The 21,473-nt window shown below is 47.8% G+C and overlaps 1 protein-coding gene across 11 annotated transcripts in view; it reads left to right on the top strand.

Annotated features, from left to right (window-relative positions):
- The first annotated feature begins 1,438 nt into the window (after positions 1-1,438).
- PRRC2B (proline rich coiled-coil 2B) overlaps positions 1,439-21,473 on the top strand; it is a 52,834-nt gene continuing 32,799 nt past the window's right edge. For 8 of the 11 annotated variants that reach the window (XM_069770690.1, XM_069770696.1, XM_069770694.1 and 5 more), the window contains exons 1-5: positions 1,439-1,606; positions 16,891-17,058; positions 18,049-18,226; positions 18,446-18,548; positions 19,558-19,630. In XM_069770690.1, coding sequence (XP_069626791.1) covers positions 16,944-17,058; positions 18,049-18,226; positions 18,446-18,548; positions 19,558-19,630 — 469 coding nt within the window. In that variant the 5' untranslated portion in view covers positions 1,439-1,606; positions 16,891-16,943. Of the gene's footprint in view, positions 1,655-16,890; positions 17,059-18,048; positions 18,227-18,445; positions 18,549-19,557; positions 19,631-21,473 lie in introns of all 11 variants that reach the window. The other 3 variants (XM_069770691.1, XM_069770692.1, XM_069770693.1) reach the window with 3 other exon arrangements.

Here is a 21,473-nt window from a genome sequence, read left to right on the forward strand (position 1 = left end):
GATCAACTGTAGGAACATCCCATATGGTCCAGAAAGCTGTTCATGCATTTCCTCCCTCTGCATTACTCTTGATGACTGTTTGAGATCAGACACATCTCTCATGAGCAGCGATCCAGGTGCCAGGCCTTATGCTGTTCATGTAGCCTGGGGAGAGGTGGGGACCATTCCTCCTGAGGCATTGCCTGCACCAGGAAAACGTGCTGCAAATTCTCTCTAAAGCCACCTTCCCTTCATGGGCAAGGATGTGCAGGGTGACCGCACATGACTGGTGACCCGTGAATAAGCTAGAGTGCACTTGCAAGAGGCCAGCAAATGTCCAGGTGCTTGTTCCACATGTATATTATACATGTACACAGACACATGTGTATGTGTGTGTGTGCCATTTTTGCAAACTGCTGGACAGTCCATAAGAAATAAATGCATGCGTACCTGCAGTCTGGCCTTTTATCGCAAAATGTCACCCTGATAGACAGCCATGCGAGTTTGTTACAGGGAAGAAGAATTAAAGGGAGAATGGTCTGCCCTTGTGTGCAAAGAGACCACATCTCCCGAGCTACAAAAGATCCCCTGAGCAGAGGAACTTAACTTCATTGCAACTTCTACAACAGTATCTTTAGGGCCAGCTTCTGGCCAGGAACGCTGCTCGCGTCATGTCGACCTGAAGCTCTTTTCGGCCCGAGCAGGGGCTGTGTTTGCCTCGTGAGGCTACTTGTATTTTATGGCTGGGTAGAGTTTTTTGGGATATGAGAGTTTGCCTTGCTCTACTGCATTCATTTCCATCATCATTAATGAGAGAACAAAATTAATATGTATTTTTGGACTGAAGTCCTTCCAAGGTGCAGCTCTTCTGGGTTGCCTTTGAACCTGCTGCCCATGAAGCCAGGTCAGCAGCAGGCTGACTTCGTGATTATTTTCCAGCCCTGCTCCTGCTGGACAGAAATCCCCTTGGCCCCGTCACTGACCCGTGGCCCTAACCGGGGTCCCCACAGCAAGGAAGCAAAAACTTGAGGGAAAAGCCTCCCGGAGCCTCCCCGACGCGGGTGTTTCGAGCTGGGGTGGCTGTAAGGGGGATGAACCCTCCAGCCATGAGCTCGGGGTCTCCCTCAGCACCGTGGGGTGCCCCCCGTCCCTCCTGCTGCCTCCACCTCAGCCCGCCCTGATGGCTCTGAGGGAAGATCTTCCCTCGCGGCCGGCCGGGCGCCTGCTCCGGGTTTGTGAGGTGAAGAAGAGGGGTTGGGTCCGGAGGCAGCCGCCATGACCGCGGCTCTGTCCCTTTCGCCTGCCCTCACCCCTCAGCATGCCCCCCCCCTCCTCCCTCCCGCCTCTTCTTCCCCCCCCCTCCATCTTGGGCCGCCCCTGCGGCGCCGGCGGGGCCCTGCAGGGGGAGCTGTGTGGAGGGCGGCGGCGGCGCGGCGCCCTCCCGCGCGGGATTGACAGGCCGGGCCGGGGGAGGAGGGGGAGGAGGAGGGAGCGGCAGCGAGAGCCCGTATCGCCCCGCATCCCGCCGCCGCCGCCGCGCAATCCGCCGCCATCCGCCGCGCCCCGCGCCCATCGTCCCTCCGCACCCGGCTCCCCAAGCACTCCCGGCTCCCCGCCACCACCACAGGTGGGTATCGGGGGCCGGCGGCGGCGGCGGCCGCGGATATTTGGGGCGGTGAGTGGGGCCCGGGGGGGAGGGGGGGGAAGGAGGAGGAAGGGGAGGGAGAGGGAAGGTGGGACGAGGCAGCCCTAAAATGGAGCCGGAGCCAGCGGCTGCTTGCGGCTGCGGCACCCCGCGGCCTCCCGCCTCGGCCCGGCGCGGGGGAGGAGGCGGCGCAGCCCTGGCGGGTCCCCCGAGCCGGGGGGGGGGGTCTGGCGGTGGGGGCGAGCCCCCCATCTCGGGCTGTTGTAGCCGCCTGTGTTTATTGTGCGACCCCCCCCTCCCTGCTCCCCTCCGCCGCGGGGATGGAGGCACCAGGGGCAGCCGCGGGGCCTGGCCGGGCCGTTCCCGGCCCCATCCCCGCTGGGGGCCGCGGTGAGGCCCGGGGATAAGCGGCGGGGAGGGGGGGGCTGGCGGGGACCGCCTGGGTTTGGGGCCCGTTGTCCGGGCTCCTGCCCCCGGGCCGGGGGAGGCCTGCTGCGGGGGGACGGGGGACGGGGGGGGTGTCCCTGTGTGCGGCGGGGCTGGAGCTTCCCCCCCCCCCCAAACACTCCGCCGCCGCCCCGCTCCCCGGAGGGGTGCAGCAGGGGTTGGGGGCGAGGGAAAGCGAGGGTTGGGGAGAGGGGGGAGCTCCCCGCTGCAAAGGCAGGTTGTTTTTCTTCATCGTCTGGAGTGTGACACAAAGATATTTTTGTCGCGCCGTGTGTGTGTGTCTCAGCAAAACAAGGGGGGGGGTGTGCGTGCGTGTGTGTGTGTGTGCATCCAGAAGGCTCGGTCGGTTTGTTGTTGTGCGGGAGCCTACAAAAGGGTGGCTGAGGCCGAAAGCTGAAATGCGGCTTGGGGCGGGGGGTGTGCGGGGCAGCTGCTGAGCGTGGGGGAGCAAGGATGGAGTTTGTGCGCTTTAGTGCTGGGCGAGCTTGTTAGGTAGGTTTGAAAAGATGTTGGGTTTTTTTTTGTTTGTTTGTTTGTTTAGGAAGCTGTTTTTCATCTCTCTGTGTGAGCAGATGTGCTGCAAGCTGGGGAAACCCTAATGCGGGTCCTGGGACACGTGTGCTGTGCATCTTCACCAGGGGGGTGGTTTGTTTAGTAGTGTTGGTTGTGAACTAAGAAGGTTTTTTTCCTTAAGGTGGTTGCGAACAACCGCTTGATGCCCAAAGTCAAAGCTGTCGCAAGGGGTTTGAATGAGCTGGGAGTTGTGGGTTTTGTTAGGAAAGTTGTTTTGTTTTGTTTCTGTCTTCTGAACATGCAAAGGGTGAGATACTCAGAAGAGTATCTCACCCTTTATCAGATGTTTGTGTATTGACGTTACTGGTGTTGGGGGTGATAACATATAATGAACATAAATGTTTAGTACTTTAGTAATTTTGTTTCTTTCTAGGTACAGGTACTAAGTGTAAGCACATTGTAGTGTCTACATCATCTGCTGTAGTCTGCTTAGGGGGAAGGCATCCCGCCACTTCCAGGACTGAATCAAGGTTTATAGTGGAAGTTTTGTTTGTGTTAAGCCTTGTCTTGAAGATGCACGTGGGGCCTCCACTGGCATAGGTTCTTTCATGATGTATAATAGCTGGTCCCTGCCTTGGAGAGCCCAAGTTTGGAGAATCAGCTCCTGATGAGTAGATCTCTCGGATACAAACTGCATTTTCCATGTTCAGTTGGCACTGGGGTAGTTAAACCCCAGTGTCCTAAAAGCTGGTGTTCTGGGCCAGGGACTGGGAAGTAAAGTCACCTGGAAGAGGTGGGGAGGAGGAAGGCTGAGACCATATTCTGAAACTGGAATTTAAAGAGGGGATGGAAAGTGATGGTTTCGGAATGATTTCTGTCTGAAAAGTTGAAGTAGCTCCCTGCATTTTTCACTCCAAATGAAGTATTGTAAATGGGCTTGGGTTTTCTTAGGAGCACATCTGGGGTCCCCGAGAACTTTGTGGGTTCATCATGGGCAATGCTGCTTCTTTCAGGACTGTGGCCTAAGAGGTTCTTCCTAGTTAGCAGAGTCTATTTTTGGGGTATGATAAACAAGACATTTCCCATATGACCTCTTTGAAATGGTCTACTATTTTTCATGTTAAAAAGTTCAGATTAAAAATCATGCTGAGACAAATCACACATACTGTTTGAGATTGCTGTGTTTGTTTTTTGTTGGTGTGTGGTTTTTTTTTTTTAATTACATGTTTTCTCAAGCCAGTATGAGTACATCTGCTGTTAGCTGTATTTTGGTTTTGTGCTTAATTTGATATGTACATTGAATATAACTTGGTTCCTTTTTTTTATTTGTTGGTCGGGTTTGCTTTCTGCATGGCTTGAGTAGGCTAGATGTCACACATTTTAGGATGCTTTCAGCAGTCTTCACTGGTAAAATATATTTCTACATGACTTGAGCAGATACCTTTCCTTTAAAAAAAACCCCAAATAATAAATAAACCACAAGTTTTATATAGGTTTCTGAAGTTGTCATTATATAGTGCCTTGGTGCCTTGTTTTTTCTAAATTTGTAAAACCCAATAAAAATTCTCCAGTGCATTTTTTGATGAACCGTGGGCTTTTTTTTTTTTCAGTGTGTGCCTGAGAGCTTAAAAGTGAAACTCAGCCAACTGGCTGAAGCTGGAAAAGTAAGTAAATAGTCCATACAAATGCTGGAAAGGAGATGCAGGGTTTAAAAGTATTTTAGTTTTATTAAATATGACTAATGCTCCTAAAGAATTTTTATTAAAATGATTTAACTTTATAGTGACATTTTAATAAAGCCTTTTATTAAAGCTTTGTGTAAAACCTAACTTCAAAGGCTAATTTACTTGAACAACCTCCTTCTAAAAGTAAGGGTGGCATTAGAGTCCGTATTTGTCTTAATGCCTGACGCAGCATGCCGTGGTATCTGACTGTGTGATGGTATAAGGACAAACAATCCTCAGTCCTCGTGTGTGTGGCACTGATGCTTTTGCATAGGACCCAGTTCCTGCACTGCATCTTGCTTGTCCTGCAGGGTATCGCATCTGAGGTGCAGCTGACAAAAATCAGGACCATGGTTTAGGCATGTCTGGTAGTCCCTCCAGTTTGCCTGAGCTGTACAGTACAGAGCCTGTTAGATTACCCATTACAGAACTACCTGCCTATTTAAGATTCAAAAGTGTTGGTTGCTCAAGGCCTTCATTGTCGTTACCTGAGTAATTGAAAGTATTTAAGGGCGAGCCAGGCTAACTTTAAGTGCTGCTGCATTGAAAATAATAGTAAGCCGTTTTATTTTTCTTTCATGATGATAGTCTGCACAAAGCAATTTTGCTATAGTGGCATTTCCACTTGTAATTGTGTATTTTCTTGTTACAGGAATAGAAGCAATATGAACAGGAGAAACTTACTGAATACAGGATGATAACTTTAGGGGAGGGAGGGAGAGGGTTCATTCCAAGGGCTGGGCCTCTTTGGTCATCCCTGCTTCTCTTTACTAGATTCCTCATTTATTCTGTGACTTGGCAATGGGCATGTTGTCTCAGTATTAGGCCTTGCTCTTCAGCTAATCATGCCTTGTAAGTAAGTGGGTTTTGTTTTCCATGTGGCACTTAGTGGTTCTCCTAACAGGTCGATAATTTCACAGCTCCTTATCACTAGTTTGTCATTTGGAACAGAAGAAATACAACTGTGAGTCTGTGGGGTATCAGACAATGAGGTGAAAGCACAGTGAACAGGTAAAGGCTGGGGAGGTACAGCTCTTTCCTTTGCAGAACATCTTCTAACTGCTGAAATTAAGTTACTTTGTTATGAAAGTCCTGGCAGCATGCTCCTGGAAAGCACCTTCTGAAGGGGGTTTTGCAGATACATGGAAAACCCATCTGGTTTGGTTACAGAGTTGTTCTTTCACACAGGAGGAGAAAATGGGGCTAAAGCAGGAGATTGTATTATAATGTTAAGCCTCACTGAAGTGCAGCTTGGGCTTGTTTTCAGTTAGTAACTTGTACTGGTATTCAGGATGTCCTCTGTGTGCACGTGTGCTTCCTGTGCAGAATTAACTGAGAAGTTGGAGCTTATGAGCCCATTATTTCGGAGCAAAGCTGTTTGGATGTGTATAGCTGTAAATCCTGATCTCTTTTTTTGGTCTGGGAGCATTGGGACCATAATTGAAGTGGACTGGAGGCTAGTCTAGTAGCCCAGGGTTGTTCTGTATTTACCTGTGACATTGGTTGGTTGTGAAGCTGCTTGACTCACAGTGCTGTGGGGTCTGTGAGGACAGAAGGTGTTTTTGAGGTGTTAAAAGGTGTATGTGCAGTTTTGCAGGGGGTTGTTGTGCTTACGACAGTGTCTGTATTTTGCTTCTGAACACTTAAATTTTCAGGAAAGTGCTGGTAAACTGGAAGGGGCAAGAGAGCTCGCTGTTACGTCTTTAAGAGACTAGGGTATTGATTTGTACAGATGGGTGAAAACAATCATACCTTGAGTGAAAGGGAAGAGGTAATGTCCAGATTTGAAACATGCAAAAGTGAAAGAGGAGGTGAAGGTGAGCCAGGCTTAAGTGCAAAGAAATACAGGAAAAATGCCAGGAAGAAAGCAAGGACTTGCTAACAGCACCCTAGGGTCTGGCCAAGAGGACAACTCTGTTGGACTGTAGTACTTCAAATGTCCACAGGGCTTCAATTAGCTGTTGGGACCATCATCAACAGCCCTTGGATTTCAGGTGAATAGCACTTAAGAGGAGTAAACTGTATAGTATTTGCAGAGTTAGCACCCTGATGGAAGAGATTTGCTGGAGGAATCCTTCCTGGGTAGCCGTTGAGACATCTTGGACAGGAGCTGTAGTGATGGTGCTGCAAGGAGTGAACAGAGGCAGGTTTGAAGAGCTTGCATTGGGACTTTGCCTCCCCCAGGCACTTCTTGTGTGGGAATATAGTGAATTTTTTGGAAGAGTTCTGCTGTGGGGTAGGTTCTTCAGCTATTCCTACCTGTATGTGGGCTGGGAGCCCGTACAAAAGCCTTGAGTGCTCTTGTTCAGAGTATGGAGTGGGCTGTGAAGCAGGCAGGGGAGTAGGGACATGCTCAAGAAATGCTGCTTCATGGCTGGAATAGTATCAAGTATGGTTTTATCTTGTTTCTGAAATAACCAAAGAATCAAGCTCCCACCTAGCAATTGAAACTTCACGAACCGTCATTTAGGAGCGGACTCACGAGATCCGAGTGTTATTACGGTGTTAGTGTTCTGCATCTGACCAAAATGTTGCCTTTAGTGATACCTGTGATCTTGTTGCAGTGAAAGCAGTGTATGGGGTGGTTCATTTAGGAGGTGTTTGCAGTGTTCCCCATCCCAGCACGCAGACCTGCTCCTTCAGAACTCCTCTGGAGCAGGGCTTCATTCTGCTGCCAGCCCCACAGTGTTAGGAAGGCAGGGTGATTCAGAGGGGTGGTTTCCAGGCCCAGAAAGTGGGAGATGAAGGGTCTATTTCTTGTTCTGCCAGTCAGCATAGCTGCAGAGTTCTGCGGTGTCATTTTCCTATCCGGAAAGTAGAAGTGGTGACGCTTACACACCTTGTCAGTTATGCACTGCAAATATCTATGTACATTAAAGCATCGGTGAAATATTTTCACTTCCTGTCTGGTTCAGCGTAGTCCAGATGTCCTGTACATAGTCTGAGTTGCTTAGCTCTCCAGGAAACCTAAAGCTACCTAAAGCTCCTTTCTTCGGAGTACGGAATCACACTGCATGTAGCGTGGTTTTTTGCCAGTTTGTACCTGTGTCCTTTTCCCATCAGATTCTTGTTAGCTTCCTTGGCATTCATTTGTAGTGCAAATGGCTCCTATGAATAGGCTTCCTGTAAGAAGAATTGCTGTGCAATGCTGCATTGCCCTAGTGTTGTTAAAATGGGGGAACCTGGAGGAATACTTCCTTGGAAGCTTCAGCATCTGCAGTGTTTATGAACTGCAGGCTTGTCTGAACTGCTTGTAATCTTATTAATGGTTTGAACCGGCTGCATCAGTCTTGATGGCTGTGGGAAATCAGAGAACTCTGATAGAGAAAGATCTATTCAGCTCTTGCCAGGGCAGCTTTGTACCCTGCAGTGTGTGTGTTGGTGCTGGCCTGTCTGGCTGTAAAGGTGCCTGCCAGAGGAGCTCCCATCAGCACCTTGGGGAGGAACAGGACTTGAGGGATCTGCTCAGCAGGGGTGTACAGGAACTTCTCCGTTGTTTGTGCGGTGAGAGATTGGCATTTACTGCCTGCTGATTGATATCGTTGGGTTTCATCTCTAGTCTTTCTCTTCATAAAGATAACCATTTATGCATAACCTGAGTGGGAGCTGAGGCCCTGAAGTCAGCAGACAGCCTGAGAGTGTGGAGAGGTGTTACCAAAGCCCACATCTGGTAGAGAGGCTCGTCGGCACAAGGTAAACGCCCACCTCCCCGTTCCAGTGTGATCCTTCCTGAGACTGCAGAGGAAACAGAGCTGCTTACTCAACAGCTGATGGCATTTGTGTGGAAAGAGCTGTATCTGTTCCTGAAAACAGAACTTTTAACCCTAAAGACTGCCAGCTTGCTCTGATTTCATCTCTTGGAGCTGTGACACCTCTGATTTCCTCTCTGCTTGTTGCTATAAAACCTATGTTCGCTGCTGAGAGATGGAACAAGTTGCTGAGCTTGGCACCAAGTGAAGGATTTGTGAAATGTTTGTGACTTGACTGGAAGAATTGCTCTGGTTGCTCCTCAGAATGCATCTGTTCTCTGGCAGCAGTGGATCACAGTCCTTCCACTTGTCTTTGCCCTGGCTGCGTAGGGCTCTCCAAGGTGAGCTATGTCTCAAGATTCGCAGGTTTACATTTGGGCTCTGGAGCTGGCAGCACAGGTGTTTCACCTATGCTACTCTTGCTGTATCTCACTTGGGTTATATGGATATCATTGCTGTGATGATTTTTCAAAGTCTGTGTGGCAGAAGTGTTGGGACTAAGGGAATTTCACAACCTTAAAATGCAGTGGTGTTCAATTTAGTTGTTGGTGATGGAAGAGTCTTTGCCTTGAGCTGTCAGTCCTAAGACCTGGTACAGTGGCCTGAGAACACTTGGTTCTTGTGTGGGTGCCTCCTGCCTTCGTGGGCTCCTCTGGAGCAGTGGGCAGGATTTGGTCCTCTTTCTGTGCCAGCGAGCAGTCTCTTCCACTGGAAGAGGTTGTTCTAGACATGACGAGTGCTGTTGCAATGCATTCACTCCTTGTTTGGCTCTCTACGACCTGCTCCTTTGATCAAGAGCTGCATTTTCTTTGAGGGTCTTGGCAGTGCAGGTTTGGGTGGCTGGGGCAGAAGCCTGAGCTCTGGGACTTATAACACTGCCTACAGTGTTCCTTGAGCAAACTGTTTCTCTACCTTGGATACAGAGCCTGTAAAATAGGATTGATAGTACCAGCCCTGCTATCCATCAGGAGATCCCTACCAGCTACTTGCAGCCTGTTATTGTTGCTCAGATACCTAAATGCCCAGTTTACCTTACAGTTCAGCTGAATGTTGCCAGGAGCTTTCTGAACAGGTTTTGCCAACAGATCATTATGCCAGGGATTTGTTTTGGTTTTGAATTGAAATTGCTTGCTCGTGATCAGCCTCCTTGCTTTGGCGTTGAGGGAACAGGATGTTGTATCTGTGTATTCTCCCTGGACATTCAGATCTCAGAGGAATGCAAGCAGGGCAGCGTGGAAGGCAGAATCTCTTTGGAGGCTGTAGGTAGTGTGCTTCAGCTCTGGGCCTTGGTTGTGGAGGAGCCAGAGCACAAGTACAACTGTAAGGGTAAAGATTTGCACTTGAATATGAACAGTTCTTTGTGCAGGCAGCTCATGGGGACCACTAGGTCACTTCCCTTTCCTCTTGTACTAGAGTGATTGGGGTCTGAATTTGTTGAGGCCACAGGTAGTTCTTGCTGAATTGAGCTGCTCTGTCCTCTGTGGGTTTTGCCTCTGAAACGTGAAACAGCAAAGAAATATGCTCCTTTATTTCTGTTGTCTCTTGCTGTGGAAGTGCCTACAGGAGGTCATGGCTTCTGAGCCTCGTGAGGTTCCTAGATAGGTGCATCAGAGTCAATTCATGCTGGGTCTTGTCTCATTTAACACCTTTATGGCCTGGACGAGAGGGCAACAAGTGTGATGTTGGTAGTTGGTGCTTCCAGGTTGCTCCACATGAGATACCTTGCTGCTTCCCTGCAGTAATCGGCTCTTGATTCTGAGGGGTATGAAAGCCCTGCAGCACTTCCTCTTGGGTTAGAGATACAGTTATTCCTTCCTGACAAGCTGATGCCAATGGGTCAGTTCCTTCTTTATGGCATGATGGGGCAGATGGGCAGAAAACTGGCTCTGTTTCTCTGGAGGGCTGTTGTAGTGTGTTGGCTTTGTGTGGCACGGTTTTGGTAGCAGGGGTGGCTTCTGTGAGAAGCTGCTAGAAGCTTCCCCCGTGTCCGACAGAGCCAATGCCAGCTGACTCCAAGATGGACCCACTGCTGGCCAAGGCCAAGCCAATCAGCAACAGCGGTAGCGCCTCTGGGATAACATATTTAAGAAGGGAAAAAAGTTGCTGAGAACAGAAACTGCAGCTGGAGAGAGGAGTGAGAACATGTAAGAGAAACAACCCTGCAGACACCAAGGTCAGTGAAGAAGGAGGGGGAGGAGGTGCTCTAGGCACCAGAGCAGAGATTCCCCCGCAGCCTGTGGGGAAGACCATGGTGAGGCAGGCTGTTCCCCTGCAGCCTATGGAGGACCCCACGTTGGAGCAGGTGGATGCCTGAAGGAGGCTGTGACCCCACGGGAAGCCGATGCTGGAGGAGGCTCCTGGCAGGACCTGTGGACCCATGGAGGGAGGAGCCCATGGCAGAGCAAGTTTGCTGGCAGGACTTGTGACCCCGTGGGGGACCCACGCTGGAGCAGTGTACTCCTGAAGGACTGCGTGCTGTGGAAGGGACCCGCACTGGAGCAGTTCATGAAGAACTGCAGCCTGTGGGAAGGACCCACGTTGCAGAAGTTCATGGAGAACTGTCTCTAGTGGGAGGGACCCCACACTGGAGCAGGGGAAGAGTGAGGAGTCCTCCCACTGAGGAGGAAGGAGGCAGTGTGTGATGAACTGACCGCAACCCCCATTCCCTGTCCCCCTGTGCTGCTGTGGCGGGGGGTAGGTAGAGAATTTGGGAGTGAAGCTGTGCCTGGGAAGAAGGGAGGGGTGGGGGGAAGGTGTTTTAAGATTTGGTTTTATTTCTCACTACCCTACTCTGGTTTGGTTGGTAGTAAATTAAGTTAATTTTTCCCAAGTTGAATCTGCTTTGCCTGTGATGGTAGTTAGTGAGTGATCTGTCCCTGTCCTTACCTCGACTTGTGAGCCTTTCGTTATATTTTCTCTCCACTGTCTAGTTGAGGAGGGGGAGTTACAGAGCAGCTTTGGTGGGCACCTGGCACCCAGCCAGGGTCAACCCACCACATGTAGACAGACACTCCTTTCAAGGAAGGAGTTAACTGGACACCTTGGGTTTTCTGCTGCTTGGAAAGGAGGGGGAGTTTTGTGAGCACAGGATCTTGCAAGTACTTTCTGTGGGCTGTGAACCAGCTTTCTGATTGGATTTTTTTTGCTCTGTGCCATAGTCTTGCATCCTCAGGATGAAGCATTTCTTATCTTTGTCTGCATCCTCAATTACTGGAGGTCAGGGCTCCTTTCCAGGGTGTGGCATTGTCTGTCCAGCCCTTACAGAAAGAACCACAGAATTTGTTAATGTGTTTGTGTAAATACAATTGAGGTCTTCTCCAGACTCCAGTCTGCTTTATCGGTTTTACAGTAAGTTACAAATCCACGCTTTTGGCTGCCTTTGCCTGCCTGCCTTCCCAGCATTGGGAAAGCTGTTTAGCAGAGAAGAGAGGCTTCTGTATTTTACAGGCCAAACCTGAGATCAGAAAGATCTGTTTTCTCTAGAACTGTGCAGTGATTCAGTAACAGTAGTTGTGATTCCCAACCTGTTGGTATGTTTATAAGAGGGGGCAGCAGGTGAGCTTGGTGAAGACAGAGCTGAGAAAATGAGGTCAGGTCATCTTACAGGACGAGGCCTTTATGTGCCCCCCTGTTGTCATGTTTTATCTTTGCCTGTAGAGCTCCTCTCCACAGAGTTGATGGTAGATATGCTGTCCAGAAGACACTGTCTCTCCTCCTCACCTTCTTGCTGCATGTCTCAAATCCAGGGTGGCTTGGCTTAGAGAGGCCTGATGATGGGGCTGGCCAGTGGGCAAGTCTTCTGGCAGACAGCCTCCAACAGTGTTACTTGGCTAACAGCATACCTCTGCAATAAATCATGGGAGATGTGATCCTGGTCTCCCATTCCCTGTCTTTACAGGGAGACAAGGTTCATGGGAGATGCAGGGAGAAGCTGGAATTGTGCAGAATTAAAAGAACTGGTACTGCCAAATAGACCTATTCAGCTAAGCAAGAAGGGTCCCTCCTTATGAATCAGGAGCTGTCTTTGCTATGGGGTGTCTACCTTTTTTCTGCACTGCAGACTGCTAAGTTGCTTCTCCCTGTTTAGCAGGATTTGGTGCCACATTCAGGGTCTCGGCAGGCCCTTTTTCAGGTGTACCAACAAATCTTGGCAGCTCCCTCTGGAAACAAGGCAACAGAACAACAGCAAGCATTTTCTTGTGGCCTAGACTCTTGCTACAGCCTCTGCCTGCTGCACAGCTCTTCTGCATTGATCCTGTTGACTTTGTACTTGGATGCTGATATTCTCGTATTGCTCCCCTCCTTACTAAGCAGTCTCTCCTAGGAACCAAATGCTCATCTGGTCCCTTCCCTGCTAGGCTGATGATCCCTGCCTGGGCCAAACAGGGCTTCTACAGGATGTAAGTGCATCTGGCACCAAGTCCCTAGGACAGCTGGTCACAGTTTCACCAAAGCTCTTCCAAGGGCAGCCAGTGGTGTCTTTCATCGCTGAGGCAGGTGGCGACTGTTTCACAAATAGGTGATTCTGTAGTGCGACATGTTCCAGGAGACCAGTAGTGGTGTCTCCCTGTTGACAGATAAATGTTTAGCAATGAGAAGTGCCAGCAAAATTGACCACGTGTATTTAAAAAAAAGTGAACATCACTAATCTTCTGTAAAACTATACTATGTTTTTTAAAAGGTTTCACATTATCAGTAACATTAGAAACCACAATAGATCTCAGTTTAACATCAGCACCAAACATGTCTCTTTTTTGAAAGTACAGTTCAGCTTTTGCAACCTGTGAGTTTCTGAACAATTTGTATAAAATTTCAGGTCAAAAATCTTCCTGCTTCTGGAGAAAAGCCTTTTCACTGTTAATCTCCATCCTGTTGCTTTGTTTTGTGTTTGTGACTGCTGCTGTGAAGTGAGCAAGGAGTGAAGGTCTGCAGTGGTCTCGGGTCCTTTGCCCGAGTGATTGTGCTCAGTGTAGAGCTCAGTGGTGTGCGAGTATCTGAAGTGATTCCTTCTAGTGTGTGTGTGTTACCTTTCATAAATCTGTTTGCCCTGCTCAATTAAGGCTGGCTAACTTCCAGGTATTCAAGCTCCATTGAAGTCTTGTGAATAAAACACCGGCAGCCCAGCCTCCTTCGTACACAGATTTACAAAGAGCTTTGCAGACAATCCCGTTTGTCAGGAGTCTCTCCCTTTGGCTGTGTTTTCAGCTTGGGGGTTTCCAGTTGTTACTAGTGACAGTAACTCAAGGTTTTCACATGGCTTTTTTTGCAGGACAGGCTCCCTGTGCTTGTTAGATCCCTGCTGTAGCTCCAAGACTTGCATGCCCTGGCACTTAAAATGTCACTGCTGCTCTCTGGATTAGAACATACCCCTTTAAAAGGCAGTTAGACAGGGTCAACACCAAAACATCAAATCCAGGGAAACATGATGTGGACATGAAGACTCCTGGGTAGCGGAGCGCTCTGCCCAGGACCTGATTCTTGTGCAGTTATTTGTACCTTGGGATCTCAAATGTAACTGGTCATATTGCAGTATTTTCTGATTCCTCTGAGACACTCAATATTTTGTACTTTGGTGCTGTCCCTGGATATTACAGGAGGTGTTGCTAGTCCTGTGAACTAGAAGAGCTAAGCTCCATGCTAAAACCGATAGCAAACCTTCCCCCAGAGACTGCTATAAACCCAGAGAGAAACCTTGTAGAAATGCTGGTGATGGGTTTTTGATTTCTCTGTAACAGAGAGTAATGCTTTCTTCAGGGTCAGCTATCGGACATGGTAACCCAGAGCACAGGCTAGAGGCTTTGCTGAGGTTTTCAGTTTTCAGCATCGGCATGTGCCTTCTGGTTCTAGCTCTGCTAATAATAAGCATGCAGGCTGGCAGTTCAATTCTTAATGAACTTGATTTTTATCAGAAATGGCTTTCCTCTGCAAGACTGGAAGGCCTTGATGATCCCTGCCTGGATTCCCTGCTTGACTGTGTGGTGGGAAAATCGTCCAGTGTCATGACAGCCTTGGGAGTCCCTGTGGCCTCTCTGAAGTGCTGTGGGTGACCTGGGTGCCGAGTGATCCCTCTGGCCAGTAACACCCGTGGACTGGTTCAGATCTGCAGCTGGCTGCTGTCAGGAGGGACAGGCAGCAGGGTCCTGCCTACGGGATGGCTCCGAGGGGCCTCAGTGCTGCTGCAGCCTCTTTGCACAGTGACTGTATGGAAAGTGCCTCACCTCTCCATGGACTTGTTTTCCCCTTTGGAGTGCACACATAACATACAAACAAAGCTGTGTTTCACGTTTTCAGCTTCAAAGTGTTGAAGGAGTTCAAAGAATATTTCATTTATCCAGACAGCAGTTGTGGCTGTCCCAGAAAGTTTGACAAGGGGCTTTATCCCGATGTGTCCCCAGCTCCCCTGCTCTGAAGTGGTTGTTTATTCCTCCTGCATCCTTTTAATGATACAAGATGTAATCAAGAGGCAGCTGAGACCCAGTTACATAACTGGTTGTCAGGGTTTCTCTTTGGCAGCGTTACCCTGCATGCTGTTTGCATGCTGACTTTCAGGAACTTGGGGATTTTCTGTTAACCGGCTAACTCCTGAACCTGATGTGGTAGTTCTTTTTTTCTCTCTCTAATGCCTACTAATTGTGTTTGGTTTGAGCTTTCTAAACCTCAGAGTGGATTTTATTGCTTGGGATTGCGTGAGGTTGGTACAGGATTCACGTCGTCTGGATAGACCCCGAGCCAGGCTCCCTCTCAAGGCTCAATACACCTGTAAGAGCAGGTGGCTGTGCTCTTGCCAGCGTAGCTGAGGGCTGGCGTGCAGCACCCTCTGCTCTTCCCTCTGGTCCGAGGCTCCCCACAACTCTGTCAGTTCAAACAGGCCATTGTTCTCAGTCCAGCTTCTACTTTCCTGCCAAGTCTGTGCTAATCAGTGTTTTTTTTTTCTCCATTTCTCTTTTATGTGTGTCCTACTAATAAAAATACAGTGGAAACGGGCAAGCGAGGGAGGAGCTATTGTTTTCTTTGATGCATGGTGACCATCTGAGCAAAGATTGAACCAGACTGGAGCCCAAGATCTGTTTGCTACTCTGCAGGAAGAGGTGCCTCAAGAGCGTGGGCCAGCCCTGTTGCCTCCACAGGCCTTTGTGCTGCAGCCCTGTGTGGTGGTCCAGCAAAGGTGGCTGTGACGGCCTTCTTGTGGATCTCGGTGTTTTTCCTGAGCATCCTGTGGATGCTGTTACTGAGTGACAGAAAATTATTTTCTTCCTCTATCCCAGACCACGCTGCTTGCTGCCTAGCACACAGAGTCCACAGCTTCTTGCTCCTGGCAGGCCTGATTTAAATCCTGCAATGGAAGAATGAACGCTGCATGGTGCCAGGTTTATTGGTCAGGAACTTGCCCCCTGGCAGCAGCCTTTAGATGGGCTTTACTCAGCTAGTTGCAGATCACGGTACAGTCTCAAACTGGCTGTATCCAACATGTTTGTGGTCTGTGCTTTATTTTGTACATAATGCGTGATGGACTAATCCTCTTAACTGGAAATCATGTTTGATAAGGAGTTGCTGGTGGAAGTTGTAGCCTCTGGTCAGATACAGTTTCTTTCAGAAAGAGTGATTTCTGACTGCGTTTGAAACATGCTTTCAGCTGGATGAGTTTCAGAAAGGGTGAAGGGTGGGAAGGTCCAATATATATAGCATTTTGTTGCTCCCACACAGAGTTACAACCCTAAGATGGGACCTAGCAGATGGTATAATAAAACTGCCAGCAGTTTTAGGCTTGAAGTGGAGGCTTTACAACCAGAAATCTAGAAATCTAAATTACATGTGAAAAGGTTAGATTGAGCTCCTAGATTTGAGAAAATTTAGAACAGAGAATTATGCTTGAAAAAATGAAAGAAAGGTCCATTGAAACTAAGCAAAGTTTCTTTTCTGACATCCAAGTTGACCTACAGTGTGTGCATTCCCCATGTTTCAGCTTTGTCCTAGGCTCCAAGAGCCAAAAAGTGAAAGTGAAGAGACTGTTTGCATGAAGGGTGTTAATCACAGATGTTGTGCCAGCAAAGGTTAGAGTGAAAAATTAACAAACCACATCCATTGTGAAAAGTACATTTATAGCTAAAAATGGTGTTGAAGGTGCCAGCAACAGAGAAATGTAATCTTTTTTTATAAAGTGTTTTCAGGATTTATTGTAGAACTGCTGAATTTTCAGGTTCAAGAGTCTGAACCTGTTTCATTTGAGCAGGTTTTTTTTGAACTCCTTAACTCTCTCTCATGGACAGCAGATGGGAAAAGGGAATTTGAAGAAATAACTCTGTTGCCTTCAGGTGATGCTTTCAAAGCATTAATTGCTGGTACGAGTCATTAACTGTGGCCAGTGTGGAACCATAATCTTAAACATTACGAACTCTGCTACCAGTGCTTCATTAGGAAACCCAATGATAAATTCTAGTGTGGTATAAGATAACAGTGCTTTTCTGTCATTTATGTTTAGGAATCCTTGTCCATAGCTGCTTATTGTTAGACTGGTTCTTTTAAAGCAAGGACTGTGTTGACAACCCTGTCTTGTGTTCTCGTACCTAAAGAAGCTCACCTCTTTCAGCACTGGAGTGGCAGAAAAAAAATCATGCTGTGAGAAGTGTGTTCCTGCAGTTCTTTTAATTCAGTTTATGAATCTTAAGTCCCACAAACTTCTTGTGACTAAGAGGAGGGGGTTAAAACCTTGTAACTTAGTGTGTCTGCTCGCTGAATATCTGCAGTTGTAGCAGTTGTGCATGTTTTACTTTTTACTTGTCTGTGGCTAAATAATCAGTTTGATGGCATTTCCCTGGTTCTCTTTCATTAAAAGGTAGATCGGGAGCGGCGCAGAGAAATTTCCTTACTAGATGACATTTCATCGCAATGTCCGATCGTTTGGGGCAAATAACCAAGGGAAAGGATGGGAAAAGCAAGTACTCGACTCTCAGCCTGTTTGATAAGTATAAAGGAAAGTCAATAGAAGCTATCAGAACTACAGGTAAGAAATGCCTTCAGAAAGCTCGTTTTTGGTGTCTCTCAAGAGTGTTGTTGCAGAGCTAGTTCAGGTTGTTGGCCCTGTGGGTAGGATGCCCAGTGGGAAGCAGCTGGGTTGCAGAGCTGTTTTTGCTGCTGTCTAAGCCTGTGCTTCATTAGGACTTCAAGGAAAATGTCTGTGTTTCTTTGTGCTGCTGTTATTGTAGAGACACAGAGGAATTATGGCAAAACAGATGGTGGACTGTTGGCCCTTTCGTTTAGCCTGTGTCCTTGCTGCAAAGTGGTCAGGTTGCAAACTTGAGTGAAAGTCTTACCCAGGCCTTAGGCTGTAACAAGACAGGGCAGTTAAGCTGACTGAAGTGCCTTAAATTGGTCAGACATTGTGTGAGGTGAGAGTTGAGGACTGAAGGCCTCTCGGAAGAACTTGAGTTAGTTTTGCAGTGGAGATGTGACCAAAAGTAGATGGTGGGGTCAAAAAAAATGGAAACTTTGCCTGGACTGGCTCTGGATTCAGTGTGGGAGTAGAAAACCAAAGAAAATAAAATACCATCTTAATAATTGTGATCTGGTGGGTGGAGCTGGAAAATCTAGACCTCGGGACTCCTGGGTTAGATTACCCGTCTGTCTGCTAAGAGGTGGACTTGGATGGCCATTTCCCCAAGCTGTGAAAGGGCGATGCTGCTGCTTCTTGGTGAAATGAAAGAGGAGTATCTGCACAGGTAGCTAAAAGACTCTGTGGGCATTTTCTGTTAGGGAGAATTATTTCTCTCTCCCTCCTGACTGTTGTAGGAGGCTACCTGTTAAAAAGCTGCTACAGCAGATGGCTGCTACACAGTGGTCATGTGGGAAATGTCCTGTATGTTGACATAGCAGCAGTGGTGCTGCTTGTCATACAGTTCTGTTGGGACTGCACTCAGCTACAGTATGCTAATTAAGGTTAGTTATCTAGCAGGATATAGCCCTCTATGACCTACCATTGTTCCTTTCTCACTAGTTATTCCTAGACATGGCTTACAGAGTCTTGGGAAAGTTGCTGCTGCCCGGCGCATGCCACCTCCTGCAAACTTGCCTAGCTTGAAGTCTGAGAACAAAGGAAACGACCCCAACATCATTATAGTACCCAAGGACGGTACAGGATGGGCAAACAAGCAGGATCAGCCAGACCAAAAGAGGTAGGTAGAACTACTCTTCGCTAAGTTTTGTCAGGCAAGCAGCAGTAGTTGTGCACCGCTGTGCTGTGTGTTGGACCTTGTAGTGATCAGTTCTGTTGTCCATGCCAGTGTAGAGCCAATGTTAGCTTGATCTTTTAGCAACTGCTATATTGCCAGAGTTGTTTGTCTGTCTTATTGCCTGTGTTCCCCTCTGATCTCACCTCTGCTGTCTCTTTTCAGTTCCAGTGCGACAGCTGCACAGCTGCAGGAGTCGCTGCCGCAGCAGGGTTTGCAGAAATCTGTCTCCAATTTACAGAAGCCGACACAGTCAATCAGTCAGGAGGTAGGTGCAAGTGGTCTCTGTGACTGCCACCCTGCTTCCCCTGTCCCCAGACAGCTTAAGGGTTTTCCTTAATTGTCTGTGTTGCCTTGTACAAGTAAGAATCAGCAGACTGCAATTTACAGAACAGCTCCTGTATAATCAATTCTTGTAGAAGTGACTGTCTTGACTCCAAGTTACTGTGCCTAAGGAATGCTGTGCTGCAGTTAAAGTATAATTCTGTGCACATTACCTCTGTACCTTTCAAGTGTGTGCAGAAAGTGCTGCTTCAATCTAGAAAGAATGTCTGGAATGTGGTATGGCTGGTTAGCACTTCTAAACTATTTTACTTTGGGTCTAATTCAAGTGTCGCTTGGTGACAACAGATCCAGCTCTTGCTCCCAGCCTGATGAGACTTGATAAGAAGAGATCTGGTCATGTGGGAGAAGTAGCCAGTGTCAGGACCTGAAAAAGCTACTGGCAAGTAAGAAAGCTTCCCCAGAGAGTGCAGGGACCTGGCCCCTCTGTGCTACAGATCTCACACTTTTAGTTTAAAAAAAATTCCCAGCCCTTGAGGTTCAGGGAAATCAAGACAGGAGTTGTGTTTTGAAGAGGAGAGGAGTGGTTAATGCATGAGAAAGTAGGGTAGCCTTCAAGCTGAGGTGTAGCATGGAACAAATCTAGAAGTTTGAGGGACCTTTTGGAAAAATGCAACAGAACAAAGGGAAAGCTTGATTAGAGGGAGGAAAGCAAGAGGAATGGTTTGAGGAAATAGCTGGTGAAGATGAGCAGAGGAGAGATGAGAGGCAGGGCAGAGGAGAGTGTTTTTGCTGTAGCATCATAGTGCACTGGAGTGGGGAGCAACTAACTTTAGCCCCAATAAGAAGCTGGGGAGACCTGTGGTATCCAGTGACATCTGGGTGATTTAGAGGTCTGAACTGTAGCAGGTGCTAGCCAAGAAATGAGAAACAGTCATGGGACTTCACTGATCTGTGGGCGTTGGGGTTTTTTTTGTGTTCTGTTTTGTTTTCAGAGTACAAATTCAGTGCCAGGTGGACCAAAGTCATGGGCACAGCTGAATGGAAAGCCAGCAGGACAAGAAGGTGGTGAGTATGATAAACAGGAATGGAGCTGGGTATGTGCCTGCTTCTCCCAGACCAGCATGAGATGGGGTGTCCTCCGTTTCTTCCTGTCCTCCCTGTCTAGACTGGTGTGGAATGGGACACAGCTGTCTTGGTTACAGTGCTTTGAGGCCATATGAGTCTTGTTTTCAGTCTGTGTAGTGTTTTGGCTGGAGTGAGGCAACTGCATCTGTTCAGGTCTGCCAGTGCAGGAGAGAGCTTGAGCAGAATGTGCCCCATCACCATCTTGAACCAGAATGATTCATGCACTTGGGAAGCAGCAGGGAGTTCTGGGAGGTGAAAGTTTTGAAGGAGAAGGGAAACATTTGCCCCCCGCCTGTAAGTGTCTTCCGTCAGCCCAGAGCAGTGTGTAATAAAGGTGCAGAAAACAGACTGGAAGAAGGGAGGGATTGGTTTAGAAGAAAAGGACATTGGAGACTGGAAATGTAGGCATCTCCATGGCTAATAGCATCAGGAGCTTCACCTAATTAGGTGGTCAAAAGTGAGGCTGTAATGGTAATGCTCAGGGAGGCTGTACACAGCATCCATGGTCCAAGGGTATTAGTGTCAGTGAGTGGACGTGGCACTGAAGCTGTTGCAGGATGCACTTTTTACACCTTGGCTGAGGCCTTTCTATTAAGTCTCTCTGAGCAACTGTGTTGCTAATGGCTTCTGCTTGACTGAGGATCCTGAAGCAGTGTTAACATAAATTGGGAGTTTAGTTGTCTTCAGATGCCTCCATTTCCACACAGGAGGTGGTTTCCAGCTGCACTGAGTACTACCATTAAAACTATAGTGAGTATAATAGCTCAGTTCCACTGTTTTAATGTGAACAGACCTGGAACCATTCAGTTGTTGAGTGAAATTGCAGAGAGATTGGAAAGAACTGAGACAGCTGTAGATAGCAGAAGTGGAGGGGACAAGCTCATCCTAAATTAAATGACTCCCTTAACGAGAGGGTGCTTCTCAAAGGCTAAATGTTAGAGACTTGTGCTTGCCTGAGGTTGGTGGCCAGTGCAAAGACGGTGTCTTGTTTGGTTAATTGGTACTTTTTTTGAGACTGTTGCTGTGTGGACCTCCTGTACAGTCATTTTGAAATCTGATTGTCTAACAATGTTCTTAAAGATTTTTTGAAAACTCATTCTAGGTCACACTTATCAGTATAGAGTTCTCAACCCAAGAAAAGAGTTGCATATGTGGCTAAGAGCAGCTTAATTAGAAGGTAATTGAGTCACAGAAGCATCAGAAATCTGGCTGAAAGGACTTCTTAGGCCATCCCATCCTTGCACCTCTTCTCCAGTGGCATTGAACAATTGCTTTTCCTTCTAAGCTAATACAGCAGTTTCTAATATTATTGACAAAGAGGAAAGCCTTTTGCTCTTTGCTCTCTTTTAGGTATTACTGCTGTAAAACCTTTTTTGGAGGCTGTATCCTGAAGAAATGTAGTCTAATAAGTTAATTATGAACTGCTCCATGCCTCTGTCTTCTGTATAGGGGGCATTTGGAGGAAAAAAAAAGATGCACCAAACTTTTATCAGTGTGGTGCTGCCTAGGGTTAGAGTGCAAATTGTTAATGCCTGCACATTAACAGTCATTACATTTTGCAGCCTTACCTCGGGGGGGGGGGGGGGGGGGGGGGGGTGTAGAATTCTCTCCCCTGAAAGACACTTATGTGTTGTTAATATTCTCATTGTCATTCTAGTTTAGTAGAATAATGCAGTAGAAATCGGAACTCTCAGCACATCTCAGATATTTTGTGGTGTGTTTGAGAAATGTCCTTCTTGTGTATTCTCATCTGTCCAAAATATTTGAAGACGTTACGTGCAGC

Source organism: Haliaeetus albicilla, chromosome 26, assembly GCF_947461875.1.
Source record: "Haliaeetus albicilla chromosome 26, bHalAlb1.1, whole genome shotgun sequence".
Classification (NCBI taxonomy): domain Eukaryota; kingdom Metazoa; phylum Chordata; class Aves; order Accipitriformes; family Accipitridae; genus Haliaeetus; species Haliaeetus albicilla.